The sequence below is a fragment of the Macrosteles quadrilineatus genome, unplaced genomic scaffold, assembly GCF_028750875.1.
Source record: "Macrosteles quadrilineatus isolate MER2022 unplaced genomic scaffold, UCM_ALF_1.0 Scaffold_3__2_contigs__length_128488019, whole genome shotgun sequence".
Taxonomy (NCBI): domain Eukaryota; kingdom Metazoa; phylum Arthropoda; class Insecta; order Hemiptera; family Cicadellidae; genus Macrosteles; species Macrosteles quadrilineatus.
In genome coordinates, this window is record NW_026542596.1 from 14,373,122 (window position 1) to 14,393,482 (window position 20,361).

At 32.6% G+C, this 20,361-nt stretch overlaps 1 protein-coding gene across 1 annotated transcript in view; it reads left to right on the forward strand.

The window, feature by feature from the left end:
• Positions 1-20,361, forward strand: part of LOC128989012 (potassium voltage-gated channel subfamily H member 2-like) — a 412,396-nt gene that overhangs the window by 173,493 nt on the left and 218,542 nt on the right. Inside the window, exons 8-10 of the mRNA XM_054410865.1 lie at positions 6,076-6,209; positions 7,360-7,440; positions 10,969-10,992. Coding sequence (XP_054266840.1) covers positions 6,076-6,209; positions 7,360-7,440; positions 10,969-10,992 — 239 coding nt within the window. The remainder of the gene's footprint in view (positions 1-6,075; positions 6,210-7,359; positions 7,441-10,968; positions 10,993-20,361) is intronic.

The following is a 20,361-nucleotide window of genomic DNA, read 5'->3' on the forward strand; positions in this document are numbered from 1 at the left end:
ATACAACACACGCCTTTTTACTCTAACACGGACCAATGAAAACAAGCACTTTTAAAAATATTCACGTGTATTTTTATCTCACGTTGAATATTTTATTACATACAACTAAACGAATGACAAAGTTCAACTTTCGCAATTTTGTTACATAAAAAAATAATAACCTAATACAGTTGGCACGGCAACTGTTAAAACCAATTTTGAGGCGCATCCCATATAGATTTAAAAAATATATATTTTATCATGAATAAATCTTTAAGTATTAGTGAAACTATTGTCAATGTGCTGATTGAAATTACTGGTAATTATAATTTTCCCTTTGTAGTACTCCCACGAAAATAAAGCTCTAATTTATGACAAATGAGCCTTTTTTCAGTGAGTGTGATTTTGTATTTGGCTGATCTTTTTCCGCAAAACCCAGTTAACACCAGTGATGTATCCGCTTTTGTGTTTCAGGAATACATATTATAATTTATTTTTATTCGGAACCACTAATTTATTGTTCTATTTAGGTTTTCACTAACACTAACCCACATTTAAGTTTGTAACTGTCATACCATTGAATTGTTTGCTTGTAGTCTATTACTTACTCGTAATGTTCAGTTTTCTACTGGTATATAAACATTTGATTAGACGTAAGCCTTTAACCTGACATTACATAGTAAAACATATATGAAATTACGAATATATTTTTACTAATATTTGATTTCCTCAATCATAAGAAGAAGTTTTGTCATATCAACAAGGCGGCCAGAATAAAAAATATATGTAGCCTACATCATACATTACTTGATTTCATATCATAATATAACACATTCTCAAGTCATTAAATGTTAGACCTTAAGCACTTAAAAAATAAACACTCAGCATTATGATCACTGATCACTCATTCCTGATCATAGCTATTCAAAAACAGTAATTTGAGCAAGTTGTAACCTCAGTCAATAAAGTTTTGAAATTTCACCAATCGTGAAAGTTTCTTTTAAAAGAGTGAAGTGGAAATCGCTAAACAAAGAAAACTATGTAGCTGATTCATATATTTCTTCGGACATTACTATTTTCCTCTGGTACTTTGAGTCAAGTAACACAAGATATTGTTCGATTCGGTTTTAATTTGACGGATCTAGTTTATTAGATAATTTATGTATATACTCCATTAGAGGTAGATGCCCTTCCCTTTTGTACATATTTCATTCTCCCTTGGCTTACAATCTATAATGTTAAATGAAGTAAGAGTTTATATTCCAACTTGATACCAGAATGTTTAAAATCACTTATACTTTAGTATATGAGATTGAAGTATTATTAGTTTATAATAGTTGTCAATAGTCAACCGATGAAAAAGAGAAAGAAATCTTCGCAACGAAAGAGACCAAGCAAGAACAGCCTGTACGATGTTTTACTAAATATTGCCCCGCGAAGAATTACGACGGACACATTGTTTTACCTATGACGATGAAACTGTAGCTTGGGCACAATACATTTAAATTATAAAATAGTGTATTTTTTTAAGATTCTAGAGCTGCCTTTAACGATTTTATTCAGTTAGAAATGTATTACACTTAAAATAAAGTTTCAAGAAAGGAGGTATTTTCATCCTAAAATATAAGAGTTACTACGGAAAAGCAGCGAGTCAAATAACCTTAATATTATTTTTCTATGCTTGTTTTGTTTATACTGTAAATCTTTAATAGTATTTAATATCTATTTTTACATTTCACTCGATACGACTAAAGAGTACAGTAGTTGATAAAGTAAATTGTTCTACAATTTGACTTCCGTGAAATACTTAGTAGTGCTACATAGTATTGTTCTTGTATACCATATTACATTAAAATGGAAGAAAGTTAGCAAACATGTGTATATTCTTGCAAAAGGTTTCCTTCTTGGACAACCTTTCCAATATATTTCTAGAATCATAACATCTTTTAGAACAACAAACAATTCTACGCATTTTGCTATTATTTAAACTTAACATTCGTTGAAACAAAGTTCATCACATATACGCCTTAAAACTGGTGTATTACATGTATTGTATGTAGTACGAATGTAGTACGAATTGGTTGAGACTAAGCAGCACGTTTAGCCCACTCGCAAGGTGTGTTGAAGGGATTACTGAACACAATGTGAGGTTTACATGACCTCTGACGTCATCGCGACTCTGGATATGGAAACTTAAAATTTGCATGTAGTACAAGACAACTACTTTAACCACCAACACCGAATAACATAACTGTTTTGTATTTTAGCTTAACGAACGTTTTTTTTTAACTACCCTTGTCAATTCAGGTCTTAGAATTGTTTGTTACTTTACAGTACAAGTATGAAAAAAAACCCAACAGAGTAGAGGGGGTTTTTTAGTGAGTAGTCTGACAAGCTCAGGAGTCTCACACTACAGGCTGGCTACCTGTGTGCGTAAAAGCATTTTTACCTCCTCTCCCTTAAAAAAAACAAAAAAACTAAAAAAAACAGTACAAGTATGGACCAATGAGGTTCAAGAATTGAGAGAAAAGAAGTATAGTAATTTTAATGATCCAAAAGTCAACTTATCAGTTATTAAGCCCAATTTAATTGTTTGTACAATGAATGAGTGGTTGGGACAATGAATCGTTGCATCACAATCATTGGCAATGATGTCGTGTGTTCGGATCCTGGTCACTGCCACTAAAATTTATCTGTACAGTTTACCTTTGTAATGTACCGGCTCACTCCTTGCTTTGCTGTAAACGATCTACGCACGGGCGCTTAGTCTATGTGGAAGGGCAAATGCAAGGTTAAAAGAGGCCGCCAACCTCTTTTATAAAAAAGAAAAATAAAGAAAAGAAAAGGTTATAAACGAAATTATAACCCTCTCTTAGACGTTATGAGTAGTGATTGTTAGTAATAAAAAACGGTCGTAAGAAAAGTAGTGTACGCAACTCGCGTAATTAGCTTTTACCTAACCCACCATGTTAAACTTCCCTATCCCAAGCGTGATGTATACAACTGTCTTACTTCTCGAGTGATGTAAAGTATCAAAAACTCACTCGGTGATGTAAAGAAAACCATTTAAATAACATTGAGGGCTTAACTTAAAAAATATACCTCTATGGAGCCAACGACGTTCAACGCTAGAAATCAGCTGTGCGCTTGAATGTTATTGTTATGCTTTAAAGTATTTTACTATCCTAGCTTTTGTTTGTAAAAGAACATTACCGTTAGAAGACATGTGAAATGGATAATGAAAAATATTCTACGTAACCCTATGTATATTGTCGGGTCAGGTAAAATCTTAAGTGAATTATGCAACTCGCTTCCGCTCGTTGCACAACATTCACCTGCGTGATGTAAAAACGCTCTTACTACACTTGTAATGTAAATAGCTATTAAGGCACTCGTAGAAGTTTTAACTCGTGTATTAATGAATTACATTTAGAAACTTTAAAAATATATGTTTAATTTATCGGTAATATTTGTTTCCTATTTACGTACTGACTTATTATAACTGACGTAATTTTAATGCAATAGTATAACTGACTCCTTATAAGTAATTTCTTGTTCTCTCATTGTTGGTATAATGAGGGTGGGAGGTTAAAACACATGACATACCATTACACAACTTACTTATGTTTAAAAACTGTATACGTAATTCAACGGTAAATGTGTGTATTCTAGTTTGGAAGTCATTAATTTTATATCATTGATTGAATATTCTAATACAAAGATATATTATCTATATCGATCTTATATGGCCCAAATAAGATCTCATAGACAATGAATTACTGACTAGACAAATCCAACTAGTCTAATCACGTCATATATTGAAAATAGTTAAAGAAAATAATGTTTTACTTTCAAAGTTATCATATTTTGAACCAATCGATAAGTTGCAAGATGGAAATTTGTTAGAGCCCCAAGAAACTGGTTCGGTTATTACACGTAAACATAAGGAAGCATCGACTGCAAACAAAGTAGACGATATTAGCAAACAATGGATAAACAAAGTAAGCCATTGGCAGCCAGCCATCCAGCCGTGTTCTTGTTCATTTATTGGTTCATCCTGTAAATATTGTTATTGTGTACAGCCTTTACCCGACTTCATAAAAATGTACGACATCGGGCTATGTTGTTACATAAAATTGTATATCGTAGAAACATTTCGTTTCCTATGTTTAACTGGTAAATTAGAAATTTATAAATATTTAATTCATAGTTGCCCTTTTATTTTAGGTTTAAATTGTATTCTTGTAATAGAATGTTTCTAATATTTACGTAATTTCCATTGTAAATAATATTTTTATGATGCCAAATAATGAAGGTGTATTAATATTTATTTAGGTGTCTAATGTTTGAGGTGGTGGTAGTCTTGTGATATGGTTTTAAACTATTCTGGTTGTCAGTATTACCTTGGATTACTGGAAAAGTGTGATGGGGGCCCAGAGAATTGGACCTTTTACCCAGACCAGGAAGACAGCCCAAGCCAGCTTTGATTACACTTATTTAACTAACACACTTAAATACCCTAATCTTGGTTGAAACCTTCCAAACTAATATATAAATATATATAAGAAAAACCTGATTGAAGCAAGAATTGGTTGAATTGTAACTGGTAGATGAACTAAGCAACCCCTCTAACCGGCAATTTAATCTCTTGGAACATGTGGCTTCGAAACATGAAAAGGATTGTTTGATTCCGTTAGGCGGAATCAAACTTGATAGTTATTTACTACATTTTCCAGCGTACCTGCGAAGCCAGTGGCTTCCCCCCCTGAGATTTACTTCTAGCCTAACATATTTTAATATTTTACTTAAAACTAATAAGTTAACTTAGCTTGATTATTGTTCATTCTGTACGAAGTTTGAAGACTCGAAGTTCGTCAAATCACGGCAGCGGGCAGACAGGGGCGAGAGAAGAGACGAGCCGGCTGAGCTTAGAAAAAATTGGTCCAAGAAAAAGAGCGGTTGAACGGCATGCTAGCGCCTTACGCCATGAAGCTGTGGCGCTTGCGTCACAGGTTGTGCATAGTTCGTTTAAATGAAATGTAATTCAAAATGAAAGCGTGGTGTTTTGATTTTAGTCAATATTTGCTTACTCTTTCTGAAACGGAAGAGGTTGATCAAGTGGATAGGAATAGGTTCTTTATGTAAACCTACAACCTGAAAAGGATGTGTGATACCGGCATTTAAAAAGAAAAGTATGAAGAATCAGAAACTAGAAAGAGTTTGTGTTATTCTTTTTGAAAAAGAGTACAAGCGTAAATTCACTAAAAAGGACCAGTTGGAACAAACCAACTAGGGACGGAGTTCTGTCACTTCTAACTGTTCATTGGAATAACGTCTAGCTTGTGATACTGAAAATTGCTATAGAAATTATCTATTACTGCCGACCCTAACATTATATTTGTAGAAAAAATAAAATACCAAAATCCAAATGAGAAAATACTATACAAATTGACAAACCTTAATCACTCATTGTATCCCCATTTTAAATTATGATGAATCTATATTTTTATGTATCTACAACAATACATAAAGAGTTGTTAACAATAAATTGGCATTAGTGTTGTTTTCAATCTCCACTGCCAATTTAACCACTTAGTGGATTATTGTGATAATTTATCATCACAATCTGTACAAAAAGGTTTTCACGACGCTTTGAGACCTGGAATATGATCTTGTCCTCCTATACCTATCTACTAAGTACCGATGAGGTAGGCCTATACACTTAACAAGGTTATAAGCACAACCACAGCTTAAGAAACCCACAAAGAGAACTATATGAAAGTCAAAATAAGAAACACAAATCCTGAACGACTTTCAGGATTACGACTCTCAGTCAGTATTGTGATAATAGACCTACTGTGAACAATCAATGATAATATTTTAGGAAATTATATTCTCGTAGTGCATCAATGCTCACGCAGAGATATAAATTCTGTGATGCTATCGTAAACACCTAATAGAAGGAAACCTATTGAAACTTGTTTAATCTTTGTGAAGTGAATCTAGGTGTGTATTTCCTTATTATGTACTGATTTGGAAAGAGGGCAGAAAAGCTTGATCACGTTTACTCAAAGCCCAATGTTAACTTTGTTTCAGCGACCAGAAACCACGTAGCCAAACGTTTCCCCAACACTTCGTCGGAGTCGGACCTTCAACATTACCGGGCCTTAACATTGTGGGACCACGCCCCTTCATTGTCCAATGTCGCTGCCGAGACACTTCGGCACAAGGTAGGGTCAGCATTCACCAGAGTGTGAGGCTTTGGTTCGAGATCCCGGGTTCAAATCTTGCCAATCACCAACGGCATTAGTTATGTGATAATGGCCAAAACCCTCTAGGCCTAGTCGATCATGAAACTTGGATTTCATAGAGAAATAAAAATATAACACAGCCACCCTAGACCTTTTTGTAGAAAATCCTCAGACAGGTCAACCTCAACTAAAAATTTGCTTTATCATTAGTAATTTTATATTAGTCATTAATGTAAAATACCTCTTTTTTAAATATCTTTTTGAAGGTAATGTGTGTTATTTGGATGTAAAGGACAGGGTGAGTGTTTTCCCGTTAATGCATGTTATCTTTTCTATAATAATGCAAATGTTATAAACTATATTTTTAGTTTACACTTATTTTTCGTTGTAAATTGCCCAAGGATATGTATATAACGTAGAACATATTATAAAAATAAAATGTAACCTTATTTTTTATCCGTTTTCATGTTGTTAATTGCATTATATATTTTGTCTGTAAAATCGTTCCTACAAGATTACTAGTGTGGTTCATAATGTGTGTATCTAATCTTAGCTTTAGTTGTTCGTTGTTCTCATAAATCGAGGGAAAAACTGTTTTTATAATTTTGTGTAGCCATTGCACAATGCACATGTTCCAACCTAAACAAACCGGGCTCCAAAATTTAATTTACTTGTAAAGCGTGATTACATTAACGGTGGGTAAACGTGTTTTCGAGTCTATTAACTAAATAGGCTATAGATGAAGATGGTGATTGCGTGAAACTGTTGTGTATGCAAAAACAATTCTAGACCTATTTTCCGACCCAGTTTAATATGTTTTTTTTTTTTGTTTAAAATAAATCTCGCGTTAAATATCTCTAAATACAAACCGCTGTTTACCAATAGTTTGTGTATAAAAGACCAATTTCTACCACACAATAATGTGCCCAAATTACAAAACATTTTCCATTAAGTGTTAATTAAATCTTTACTGGGCAAGTAATATACAACTCTCGTGCATTGTATAGTATATTTTTATCACCAACCATATAGAATAACCAAAGCATGCGGTTTTATGATTGTTTCTTGATTCCTTCACGAAAGTAAATAGTGTTTCTGTGATTAAAATTGTACTCTTTAATGTTTTCAGTATTCCATTCAAGACAACGGTTCTGCCAAATATTTCCAAGGAGCCATGCACACGCCGAATATGGGGGAAAAAGTAGCCCAGGTGAGCATGTGTTAATATGTGTTAATTTTAAAATGTATGTTTTCCTTGTATATTTTGTAGTTTTACAAGGCTAAACCTGCTTAGAAAGGGCTTAAACTATGGATCAAACTAGACATATTATTCCCATCGTAAGGTTACGCCAGTTTTAGAATAAAAATTAAGTAGGTCGTCAACAGTGTGTGTTGATGTAAATTACTGTTTCTGTCGAATACTTCTACAATTTAAGCCAAACTGAAGGGAAACTTACTGTAATTTGTCATATTTTGTGTCATTTAAATTATCACAGTAAGATACAATAAGGATGAGAATATGAGATTTAGACTGTATCACATGCTGTGAGTTTTTCATGATCTATTTTAATGAAGAATTTACTATCGCTGGTTCATAGAGATGGGATTCGTTACTTAACTATCCAGAATCTGATGTGTATAACGATTAAAACTGTCACGAGCTTTTGATATTTGGCCAATAACTTTGAATGTTAAACCATAAACACAGTTGATAAGTGGATTGACATTGACTTTGGATAGTAAATTTGACATTCCCATGATTAAGCTGTGCCCTGATGTTTTACTGAGCAAGAACAAGTTTAAAGAACCTCTAATGGAGTATGACTGCATTGGCGTTTTGATTACACCTGCAGTTTTTTTTTTTTTTTCATTATTATAATATTATAATGATATATTTTATAGATTTCTACATGTTATAGATTATTGGGGAAATTAAGGTATAAATTGCAAACATTTTTCTTGTATTTTGGGCATAGTTAAGAGTTGGGTTTATGGAAAAAGGTTTAGCATTAAATCAAATCAAATCAGGTCAATTCTGTACCAGGTTCGACTCTTTCTCTAGGAATGGATTTAACTTAAACGTAAGATTGGCATGTGTTAAATCGGTGTGAGCTTTCTTATACCAATACAATTCTTCAGTACAAAATTAATGTCAACTGTGTTTTAATTACGAAACAATATGTCGTTATATTTTGTTGTGGTTTTATTGTAACGTTTGTAAGTTAAGATTGTTTATAAATTGATTCTGCAGTTTACTGAGAAGTACTAATGTGTAAACAGAATCTAATACATTTGCGGTTAAATACTCAACACTAACTCAATTGGTTAGCCAAGTCTACCGGCGAAAATGTCGTTCCATTGCAAATACAAGTATTCATATTGAATCTATTCCGCCACTGCTCAAATAGTATTATTCTTCATGGAGTATAGAGTTAATTCGACGATTATTGGTCACTGAATATAAAATATTCTTCTACTATTCTAAAATATATTTAATTGTAGTGAAATTTGGAAGTAGTATTTACCAGTATCCATCCATAGTAAAACCAAATCTTAGATTCGTGATCACTGTAGAATGTCGTTGTCAGTACATAGAAGCTATCAACTTGTTACATTAAGGCACATGCATCACTTAGGTACAAATGAGGTTAAATAATAAATACCATTTTGTTTGTATTCTGTTCTGTATGAGGTTGCTAGCCAGCCCCACCTCTAGCCCACCCTTAGAGATTCAGTGTCCCGGAGTTTAGGGTTTCAGATTTGCTTACCATAAATTTACAATCTTTAAATTTAAATTTTCTACAGTTAGTTTTGAAAAACAATAGATTTAGTAACTGTTTTGGCCTCATCTTAATGTTTAACATGATATTTACGACGCTAAACGCTCTCAAAGCGGGAAATAATTTATTGTGTGTTTATCAATAATATACAATGTATTTCAAAATATCAAATATTTTAGTAAATGGGTAGTGTTTATAAATAGCGGAAAATCCAAATATTCTTTGAACATAATGTTATTTTGATATATGGTAAGTGTGTATTTCCTTTATTACAAACCAGTTTAGATAAAAAATTAAACATATATTAAAAAATTACTTGCATCGGGGTATATGTTCCTGTAATAAAAGTCGTGAGAAATATATCTTTCTTTTTTACTATTTTTTAAAACTTTTTAAAACCTGATATATGTTATCTTTTAGGAAAAAGTTCTACAAAAACGTACTTAAGACTGTTTAAGTATCCTAAAAAATCGTCTTAATTTTTATTTATTTTGGTTTTGTTTCTCTTTATTTCGTATTTGACAACTACAGCATTGAAAGTTTAAGAAAGATTTTCATTTCACTTTTACATTTTATTTCACATTTTACACGCAGTATGCGCAAAGCTAGTTGTAACCCTTCAATATTATATAAGACATGTCTTACAGTTTAAAAAAGCAACTACCAAGGTCATTTCCCATGAGTTATTACTACAAAACTTATAACAAAAGCTCTCCTCTTAACAAAAGTCTACGTTAAAATAGTTTTAGTTTTGACAACCACTAATATTATTGCAAAAACATAAATTAATCAAAAAAGAATTTATTTTGTAGACGTTTAAATTCGAGCTATAACATTTAAATACGACCAATGCTTTTTGAGAATTTTAAGGATACAACCGTCTTTATGTTCCCCTTTACAACCATGATAACGGTATTAATCCTGGTCGTAAACTTCGGCTCAACCCCTGTACTACGTTTTATCTGCAATTGAAGTTTATTGCTTTCTCTTCGTAAATTTAAATTTCATGAATATTTAAAAGGCCGTTACTGTCGTCGTATAAAAATCTTGGGTTATCCGTATCTAATTTTCATAGGGCATAGGGAAACACTTCTCAAGAGTTTTAAACATATGAGGTTTACTACTAAACAGCGTTCTTATAAGTTCTCGTATGAAAATTAAAAATAATTTGTATACAAATGATTTACTAAAAATGTAAACTTGTTCTCGTAAACCCTTGCTACGTAATGCGCTATTCAAGGTTTAAAGACTCAATCCGCAGTTCAGCTTTTGAACCGCTTATGAGGCCAAAGCGAAGGTGAAACCCGGTATAACACTTCGCAGAAATGTTCATCTACTTCTGCCAGTCGCCATTCAAAGACAATTGGATTCGCTTCTAGAACATTTAACGTGATTCCTATTTCAGTGAAGTTAATTATAGGCATTCAGTCAGTGAGCTTTGAGTTATGTTGATATTTCTTGTAGTAATCTTATTTATGTTGTACTACTTATTATTTACTTAAACCGCTATAATATTTCAAATTATAGACGCCATTTATTGAGACTTTTATGAATGGACCATTATTAATTAGTGTTTGTAAACATTTATATTTACAGTTTTTTTTTTCAACTAAAAAAATAGGTATACGAGCGACAGTAGAACGCTGAGGCTGTACGGAGATTTCAAAACAATATCTCTTTTATATCCCAGGAAAATAAAATATATTTATATTCGTTGTGTTTTGGTGGAATGCATGTTACTAATGAAATCTAAATTATATCACTCGTTAAAACTTATCGAAAAATATTAGAAAAAAATAGGTTTAGTCAAATATAAAGATTAGGTGCAAATCAAACGCATGGAAATTTTTTAAGATACTTAGTTCGCAAAAATAAATAACTATTATCTCAATTTACGGAATATCTTGACTTAACTTTTATCAATATTGCTTGTTTGAAAAATCCTATGTTGATTTTAGCTAACTTGTAGAAGGACGATTGAGGTGAGTTGGAGCTGGATTTCCCCCAACACCCCTCTAATAGCATAGACATTTACCCTTTTAGTAATTTTTGACCTGCCCCAAAATGACTCAAATCACCAAAACCCCATCTTATTAGAACCTAAAATAGTTTAGAATACAAAACATTAATAACACTTATAGAGTTAGAATATAAATAGTGGAATCCTTATTCCTAAAGCATGACGTATGTTAGTTCGTATTGTGTTAGTGAATGACAAGTTTTACTCTAATACATGTTTATTACGTGATCTTTGTTTCTATTTTTACACGTTAAATTATAAAATTGCCCACCCAACAAGGTTATAATATATTTACAACAAATAAAAATAAAGTATATATTGTATTCAATTTTCTGTGACAAAGAAATTTAGTAAGTTTGTAATAAACTGATTTCTAATAGAAATGTTTGTTATTCACATGGTTAAAGTTTTTAAAGAGTACATTTGTGTTAATTCTACCGATTATAATCATTAAAAAATACGTTTTACAAAAAAAATTATCATGACCAAATTTAAATTTATCGACTTAATTTTTAGTATAACATATATTAGGACACATACCATTTTATATTTTAGGTGTACATTTATATTTGCCATGTTTTGGTTAGAAAATACAATGTTATATAAAAACAAAATATATCATGCATAAGTAGAAAACATAATTATACATATAATATTTTTGTGTTGAACAAAACTATAATAAACCTAATGTTTTTATTTGTTATAAGGCTTGTTGTCGGAGCTCGTTTCAATCATGCAAAAAGTAAAAATTAATCGCTATACTATTTTATTTCGTTAATCCAAACTAATGTATTACTAACTAACAAATAACTAGAGAGCGTAATGTATGTTAAAATATGACCTCTGATAATGAACTCCCCTGTTACATATGAGTTATCATCAAAATATTCGTAATTTGTATATATACAAGATAATATGCCTACGATGTGCTTATAAAAAAGTAATTTTGTAACAATAGGGCTACTATAGGGTTTGGGAAGACATTTCTTCCCACATTGTATTTTAAAATTGGATTTGACAATAGTAGTTTACGCAACGATTGCGTTAAGTGAGTCTTTACGACACGAGTAGAAAAACTTCTACGAGTGTCGTAAAGACTATTAACGCGAGTTGCGTACACTACTTTACCTACGACCGTTTTTTAATTACTATCAATCTGGATTTAATTACTAACAATCACTAATGATAACTTTTTAGAGAGGTTATGTTTTCGTGTATTGTCATTGCCACTGAAAGTGATGCAACGACTTGTTGTATAATCAGCTGATTTCCTGTAATTACGTGTTTGTTAAACTTCGTTAAATATTACATTGCTAGCAGCATTCTTACCATAAATAATATTGTATCAGGTACAATTCGGCAAATATTTAATTTATTTTTGGACTTCCACCAACTTAATTAAGAATACGCGAGTATCAACATGAACAAGTAGGATCAACAATGAAATTGGTCAACTGATCAGCTGATCAGCTGATTAGTTGACGTTCGAAGCATTACAATTTTAATTCTTTTCTCTCAATACTTGAACCTCATTGGTCCGTTACCTGTGTGGATATGAGAAAACTATGCGGATATGAAATGAAACTATGCGGATATGAAAGTAAACAGCTGTAAAGTGAAACTTTTCAATTCTAAGAACTGGACTGAAATGGCTACTTTAAAAAACGGTCGTAGGTAAAAGAAGTTTGATAATAATAGTACACGTTTAAATAATCAAAATCATCTTAAAATTGAAAGTATTTCATTATAAGGATAAATTTATTGCATGAGGAAGAGACCCCTGCACTGTTAACAAGGTTTACATTTTGTCTGTACTTTGTATGGAAAATGATTTTAAACCCTTTTATCAGAGACTTTTACTTTTTTACACAATCTGTATTAGCGCTGATTGGAGTTTCGAATTGTGTGAGGAAAGCTGGTAAGTGCGGAGATTATTTTGTAAGAGGGGAAGAAGAATGTGTCAAGGGAACTCCGCCAACAAAAACAGAGCGACAAAGTAGTGGGATAGGCTCAGACAAAATGCAACACAACAAATACATGTGTGTGGATAAAACTGTGAAAGTTATTTTAATACGTGATTTTCAATTTTTAAGTGCTGTTTAGTGATAAACTAAACGCCTGGTTTGAGATTATCTCCCTAGTACAAAACATGTTTAATTAAACATCGAGAGACATGTTTAACATGAAGGTAATTGTAAAATTTAGACTGTGTAAGTAATTTGAATGGGCACATTATTCTAACAAATTGTTTACAAAAATACACACTTTTAATAATTCAAATTATTTTTTTACCTTAGTCGACTAAAATAATAAGATATGAAAACCATTAAGTCACAGCTCCAAAGTTGTTTTTCAATATTATATTACAGTCGGTACTGTTACTCGAACATTTCGTTAACATGGCTACTTCTTAAATGTTCTAAATCATTTTCAAAGGGTACAGTGTCACAGTGTAACATAGTATGAATATATATAAACTAGTTGTATGGAAAAAGGCTTGTTTATATTACATGATGGGGTGTGTAAATATCTATTTTTTTAAACAGAGAGCCAGGCTTACAAGTGACCATGGGATTGCATCGCAGCCGAACAGCTTATTGTGCATAAATACCACTTCAACAATACCTAAATACAACATAATTCACACATAAACACATGTTTAATTTTTAACAAACTTAAATTGTTAAGATACAGACAAAACGCCATCATGCTTAAAGCTCAATACTGGTGTTAAAACTTGTAATTCAAAATAGAAAGGAAACATTTCACCTTTAACATATGTAGGCCTACATCAAATTATGATATTCGTCATTAAATGTAACCAAGCAGCATTAGTACTCAAATAAAATAGAAGACTTACGGGCCAGTAGTCCAAAATTGCGTTTAACTTCAAATAATGTTGTTCAAAGCTGACATGTTTCGCTGCAATGCAACATCGTCGGAGCTTTACGTTAAAATAATTTACACATACAGCTTTAAAACATGTCAGCTTTGAACAACATTATTTGAAGTTAGTCGCAACTTTTGACCAATGACGGAGCCTATAAAGTCATTTATACGTAGTCCAGGGGCTATCAGAATGAATACTATAAAATAGAAGTATGATATACGAAATCACTTATCCTTGGAACTTTAAAAAATACCTACAACTTTGAATTTCTTACCACTAACGTAGTACTAAAAGTGACCACCACAACAGCACACGTCAGCCCAGTCCTTCTTTCTTTCCTCACCGGTAGACAGCGCTTGTGTCACGTTTCGCCACCCTCACTCAAAGTTCAATTGATTCCCGCTAGGTTGTGCGTTCTTCATCAGTCAAATCTGTACTCACAGAGAAGTAATATAACTTATCTGTGCTGTACTCACCAAGTCTTGGTATGTTTTTGTTGTCAAAGACACCACTATGAGCGTTGGTAGCTCCTGTAGTTCCAAGTTTTGTCACTAGGCAGCTCTGTGGGGTCGGTCGATTCGAAGCGGCAGTCAGTGGCAGTCCGTCTACTCCTCTTGAAGTGAAGAGTCGAGTAGCCCTGCTCATACAATGATAGCTTATGTCAAACTCGAAAGATATGAAGGAGGTATGGCACTCGCACTTAAGACCAGCATCATAGGATATAGTTTAGTTGAATAGACTAGTCACACTAGTATATTGGTAGTTTTAATAAATATCAAAAACATATATATTGAAGAACAATTATCAATAGCAAAATTCCTTTGAAAACCCCATTTTCGAAAAAAATTACAATTATATAATCAATAGTTAACAAAATTGTCCAAGTCCTGTCTCTTTAAAAAAATCATCTGGAAAAACCATATTATTTACACAAAACAAATCATGTAAATAAAAAGATAAGTATTCACTATTAATTAAGTATGAAAATGGACTCATGTCTGAAAAATGTTACTTCTATAAAAATATAATAATATCAGGGTGCTCAGTTGTTTTTCATTTACTACTTATATAGGTCAGCAGCTTGGTATAACATTTTCATGAACACCAAAATCAATATATTTAAGAACTTATTTTCTATTGGCGTAACATAACAAAAATGTCTGCAGGAAAAAATTCATTAATTTAATATACTACCGTGTGTCTCAAAAGGCCCACCCCCTGTTATTTTTTTAATTATAGAGATAAAATTATAACTTTCAGGGAATGTAAAAACTATCTGAAAATGAAGTTTTTGGTGTATGGAAATTTTTACCTCCTCCCCCCAAAAGGGGTAGAATGATGTTAAAACGAAATTTTCAAATGTAAAGCACAGTTCCGAGTTATACACAGTTTCCGCTCTAGAGTGGGAATGACCATTCTAGGTCGTTAAACTACTAAATCAGCTGATTTCATTGTTGGCGTTTCTATAAAACACTAACATTACTTACAGTACTTACTTCATATTTCTTTTCTTTTTCTTTGACCAGCACTGGCTGGATAGATTGAATCTAAATACAACTAATATTTTGAAGTGTGCAGTCAATCTTCACAAATAAAATAAAAACTAACTTCAATTAAATATTTACATATTAATTGGCTTATAGCTTTTACCTTCTTGGAAAAATTTTTTTGATGGCGTAGACTATTTTTTTTACTTTCACGGATCTAGATTTTTTATACTAACATTCAAAGTATTAAACAGTTGCATTGTTAGTATCGGGAAGTAGTTCATCTTCTTACTAAGCCTTCAGAATGGCACATCGAGTAGATCCTTACCTCTGTTATTGTGCGTGTGTTGTTCCGCTCGCTTTGTGAGGAACAGGTTGTTTCCCCTAATTTAGGTCAAACTGAGCAAGATATCCTGACTATATATTGTCAGTACACCCAGTCTGTTACAAATTGGTTACTATGTTGCAATATACAAACGTTGTATATTGTACTATACAAAAAGTTCTAGTAAATTTTACATAATAAAAAATATTATTTTATTGATATTTATGTTAACTTTTCAACCAAAAAATGTGTCTTATCTTACCATATTATTTATAACACTATGAGTTTCATTCCAACCAATGAGCTATAGGTCTGACTTGGCGTGCTTCAGACCAATATTCTCTAGCTCAATTGCCATCGACTTCTCCGGTTCCCTTTCCCCAAGTTGTCGTCTTAAAATCAAGGACATACTTTGAGACATTTCACTCTTCAAAAAATATGATTCATGTAGTATTTTAATATATATATATAATGATATATTGAATGAATGAATGAAATATACATTCATTTCCACATAATGTATACAGAAAGAAACATACTTTTGAATACAAAATATAATCACAATTATTAAAAAATATAAACTAAGGCTAAGAATAAAAAAGAACATTTCTGTATTAATTAATTTGACGATTTTATGAAATTCAGCAGACATAGGCAGGTGCTGCCTGTGCGTCTGCTGGGTTGCTATTTAATAATTATCAGTAGGTTACCAAATCATAATGGAATTATTATACAAAAGAGATTAATAAATTGAATGACTGTTGCTTAAAAAGTTATTAGTTTAGGGAAAGAGGTTTATAAATGCGTTAAAATAGAATGATAAACTAGAATAAATACAGTTATGATCAGGGGGGGAGACTAGACCTATACCTAAGTGAAAGGTTTATTAAATAAACAGTTAACTGTATTCTAAACTTAATTTAAACCACAATTTTTACAAAAAAAAAAATATTTTCACGTACATGTCTGTTAAAATCGAAATAATTTATGATTTGACCAAAAATTAATTTGGCGTGCAATGAATGGGAAACTGTTAAAGCTTGATGAGTATTGTTTCAAGCTATCATTGACTAACATTGGTAGAACATTTTATTACGTCCACTATAAACAAAAAATGCGGTTTCTTTAAATTCCATCGACTTTTATTGAATTTTCTTCCTAAAATGACATGATTAACAATGTTTTACTTACTTCAGTGTATAAAGTATCATACTTGTTATGAAAGGGTGGTTCAAATGTTTAAATGCCGTACTCTGCATATAATATGATTTACCAAAAGTATAAGACAACTAATATATGTGCCTTTCTGGGGAAATGTTCATTTCGAAGGTTTATGTAAAATTCATGTTTTGAAATGGTTGTAATCATACATTTAAACTTTTTTGGCTCTCACTAATTATGGAACGTGACTATAATTTTTTAATAATATTTCCCGCAATATAAAAAGCCGGAGAATTAAAGCCTCCCATGTCGTTTTATTAGTAATTATATAGTTGTACACGTTGTATAACTTTACACGTTGTATAACTTTATGAGCTATGGACACCGTACATTTATTAAAAATAAAATTCTAATAAAGCTGAATTAGATTGCTTCATAAAAACAAGACAAGTCAAGAAACGTAACGGAAATTACTTCAATGGAGGTTTCTGGAGCGAGCCACTTTAATATATTAAATTGAGGTGCATATTTTGATCGTAAACATCCGTACTTATTCTTAATATATTGTTACCATCAAGACAGGTTTTATAATTTTAATAAAACACTGTAAAATAGTTAATTTAAAAGAACTGTACATGTTTGCCGATTCGTTATTACAGGAAAACTTATAAAAATAATAAACTAAAACCTTCTATTAATATTATTACTACGCATTCTAGATATACATCGAGAACAAGCTAAAAAAGCTAAAAGTACTCTATCCATCCCACATTACACTATCCCATATTACATTTATAATGTTATACTGTACTACGAATATTAATTGAAATAAAGAAAGATATTTGTTTATTTTCCATATGTACAAATTGAACAATGAAGCTTTACAAACATTTGTGGAAAATATGATGTAGTAACACTTCGGCCCAGTAACATTTCGGCCAAACTCAAATTTCTTAGAAAAACAGTATCACTTCGTCCCACTCGCTTTTACAGATGATTAAATAAGCTAATGGAGTAACATTTCGGCCCGACGAAAAATTGACAAGGGTTGAGGAACGCAGTTCAGGTAGTAAGAGATACATGACCTGTATACTTTGCAACCACCCTCTGGTGGAATGTCGCCCAACCGTCACCCCTTGCATCCTCTGACCTCACATGACGGAGAATCGGTGGAATCTTATCTTACCTAACCTAACCTAACCTAACCTAACCTGTCAAATATTTTGTTGGGACGAAGTGTTACTAGTGGGCAGGTAGAGAGTTGGACCGTAGGCCACATCTGAGGGTTTCGGGCCGAAATGTTACTGGGCCGAAGTGTTACTTGGGCCGAAGTGTTACGACACGGAAAATATAGGTACGTCTTTAGGGGGGAACCCTGTGTTGAGGTTACCATCGCTTAGTTACACACTAATGAAATTAAGATCATCCAGTGCAAAACTAATTTTGTAACACAAAAATATACATTTGAAATACAACATAACACACATTATATAAAACACACAACATAACATATACAACATATTAATTTAAATTATAACACTTTAATGAACCAAAGTCTAGAGAAAGTGATGGTTGCTCGAAGTTGCGTTCGAGCACAAAACCGTTTGAGGAAATTAACAATCGAGTCAAAATTTGTGACAACATATTTCGTCTTAAGAGTAAAAGAATCAAAATAATTTATTTTGACTAAGCAGTAACAGCGAGAGGAACTTAAACCACAATTACAGTTTAAAAATAGACATTTTGAGGACAAATAGAAGCTGTGTAGTTATACTAGCTAAAATAGAAGATTGTGAGTTTATAATATCCCTTTTATTTCCCTTTGAAACATAAATCATAATCGGTTTCAGAAAAATTTTCTAGACTAATATGGTCATGTATTAGGTTAGTACACAAATTTCTACATAAAAGCACATACACTACAAAAGTATCAAGTGGATATGGTTACCGACACGAAGGAGCCAGCGTTTGTGACCATGTACATTTTTGTAAAACTTGAATAAAAGACGTGATAAAAAAGTAAAAAAAAAATAAATTTTAAATGCAAATCTTTAAACATACTGAAAAATACTAAAACAATTTTAATGCAAAGAATTTTCTTACTGAATTGATAATATATGAAAACCCCGAATAAATAAATATTAGTTATTCGAAAAAAATCTACCGCACAGCTGGATATCGTGTATGTCGCTCGTACTAGCACCTTTTATGTGTTGATGTATAACAATACAAATATTCGGTAAGTATAATCAACCTACCATAAAATACAACTCATTTCCTATATATCAAGTATGTAGGGATTCATTCAATAAGGGTTACAAACGAGTAGCCGAGGTAGCTAGCACATCTGACAAACAATGGGTTCTCTACTTCCCTGACTACTATCTGGCCGCCCCTTACCTAATTAAATACTTTATAGAAGCCGAGGTAGCTAGTTAACATCTGACACCACCACTGTGTTTTCTACTTCCCTCACAACTATAATGGCCACCCCTTACCTAATTAAATACATTGCAGTAGCCGAGGTAGCTAGTTAACATCTGACACCACCACTGTGTTTTCTACTTCCCTCACAACTATAATGGCCACCCCTTACCTAATTAAATACATTGCAGTAGCCGAGGTAGCTAGTTAACATCTGACACCACCACTGTGTTTTCTACTTCCCTCACGACTATACTGGCCGCCCCTTACCTAATTAAATACATTGCAGTAGCCGAGGTAGCTAGTTAACATCTGACACCACCACTGTGTTTTCTACTTCCCTCACAACTATAATGGCCACCCCTTACCTAATTAAATACATTGCAGTAGCCGAGGTAGCTAGTTAACATCTGACACCACCACTGTGTTTTCTACTTCCCTCACGACTATACTGGCCGCCCCTTACCTAATTAAATACATTGCAGTAGCCGAGGTAGCTAGTTAACATCTGACACCACCACTGTGTTTTCTACTTCCCTCACAACTATAATGGCCACCCCTTACCTAATTAAATACTTTACAGAAGCCGAGGTAGCTAGTTAACATCTGACACCACCACTGTGTTTTCTACTTCCCTCACAACTATAATGGCCACCCCTTACCTAATTAAATACATTGCAGTAGCCGAGGTAGCTAGTTAACATCTGACACCACCACTGTGTTTTCTACTTCCCTCACGACTATACTGGCCGCCCCTTACCTAATTAAATACATTGCAGTAGCCGAGGTAGCTAGTTAACATCTGACACCACCACTGTGTTTTCTACTTCCCTCACAACTATAATGGCCACCCCTTACCTAATTAAATACTTTACAGAAGCCGAGGTAGCTAGTTAACATCTGACACCACCACTGTGTTTTCTACTTCCCTCACAACTATAATGGCTACCCCTTACCTAATTAAATACATTGCAGTAGCCGAGGTAGCTAGTTAACATCTGACACCACCACTGTGTTTTCTACTTCCCTCACAACTATAATGGC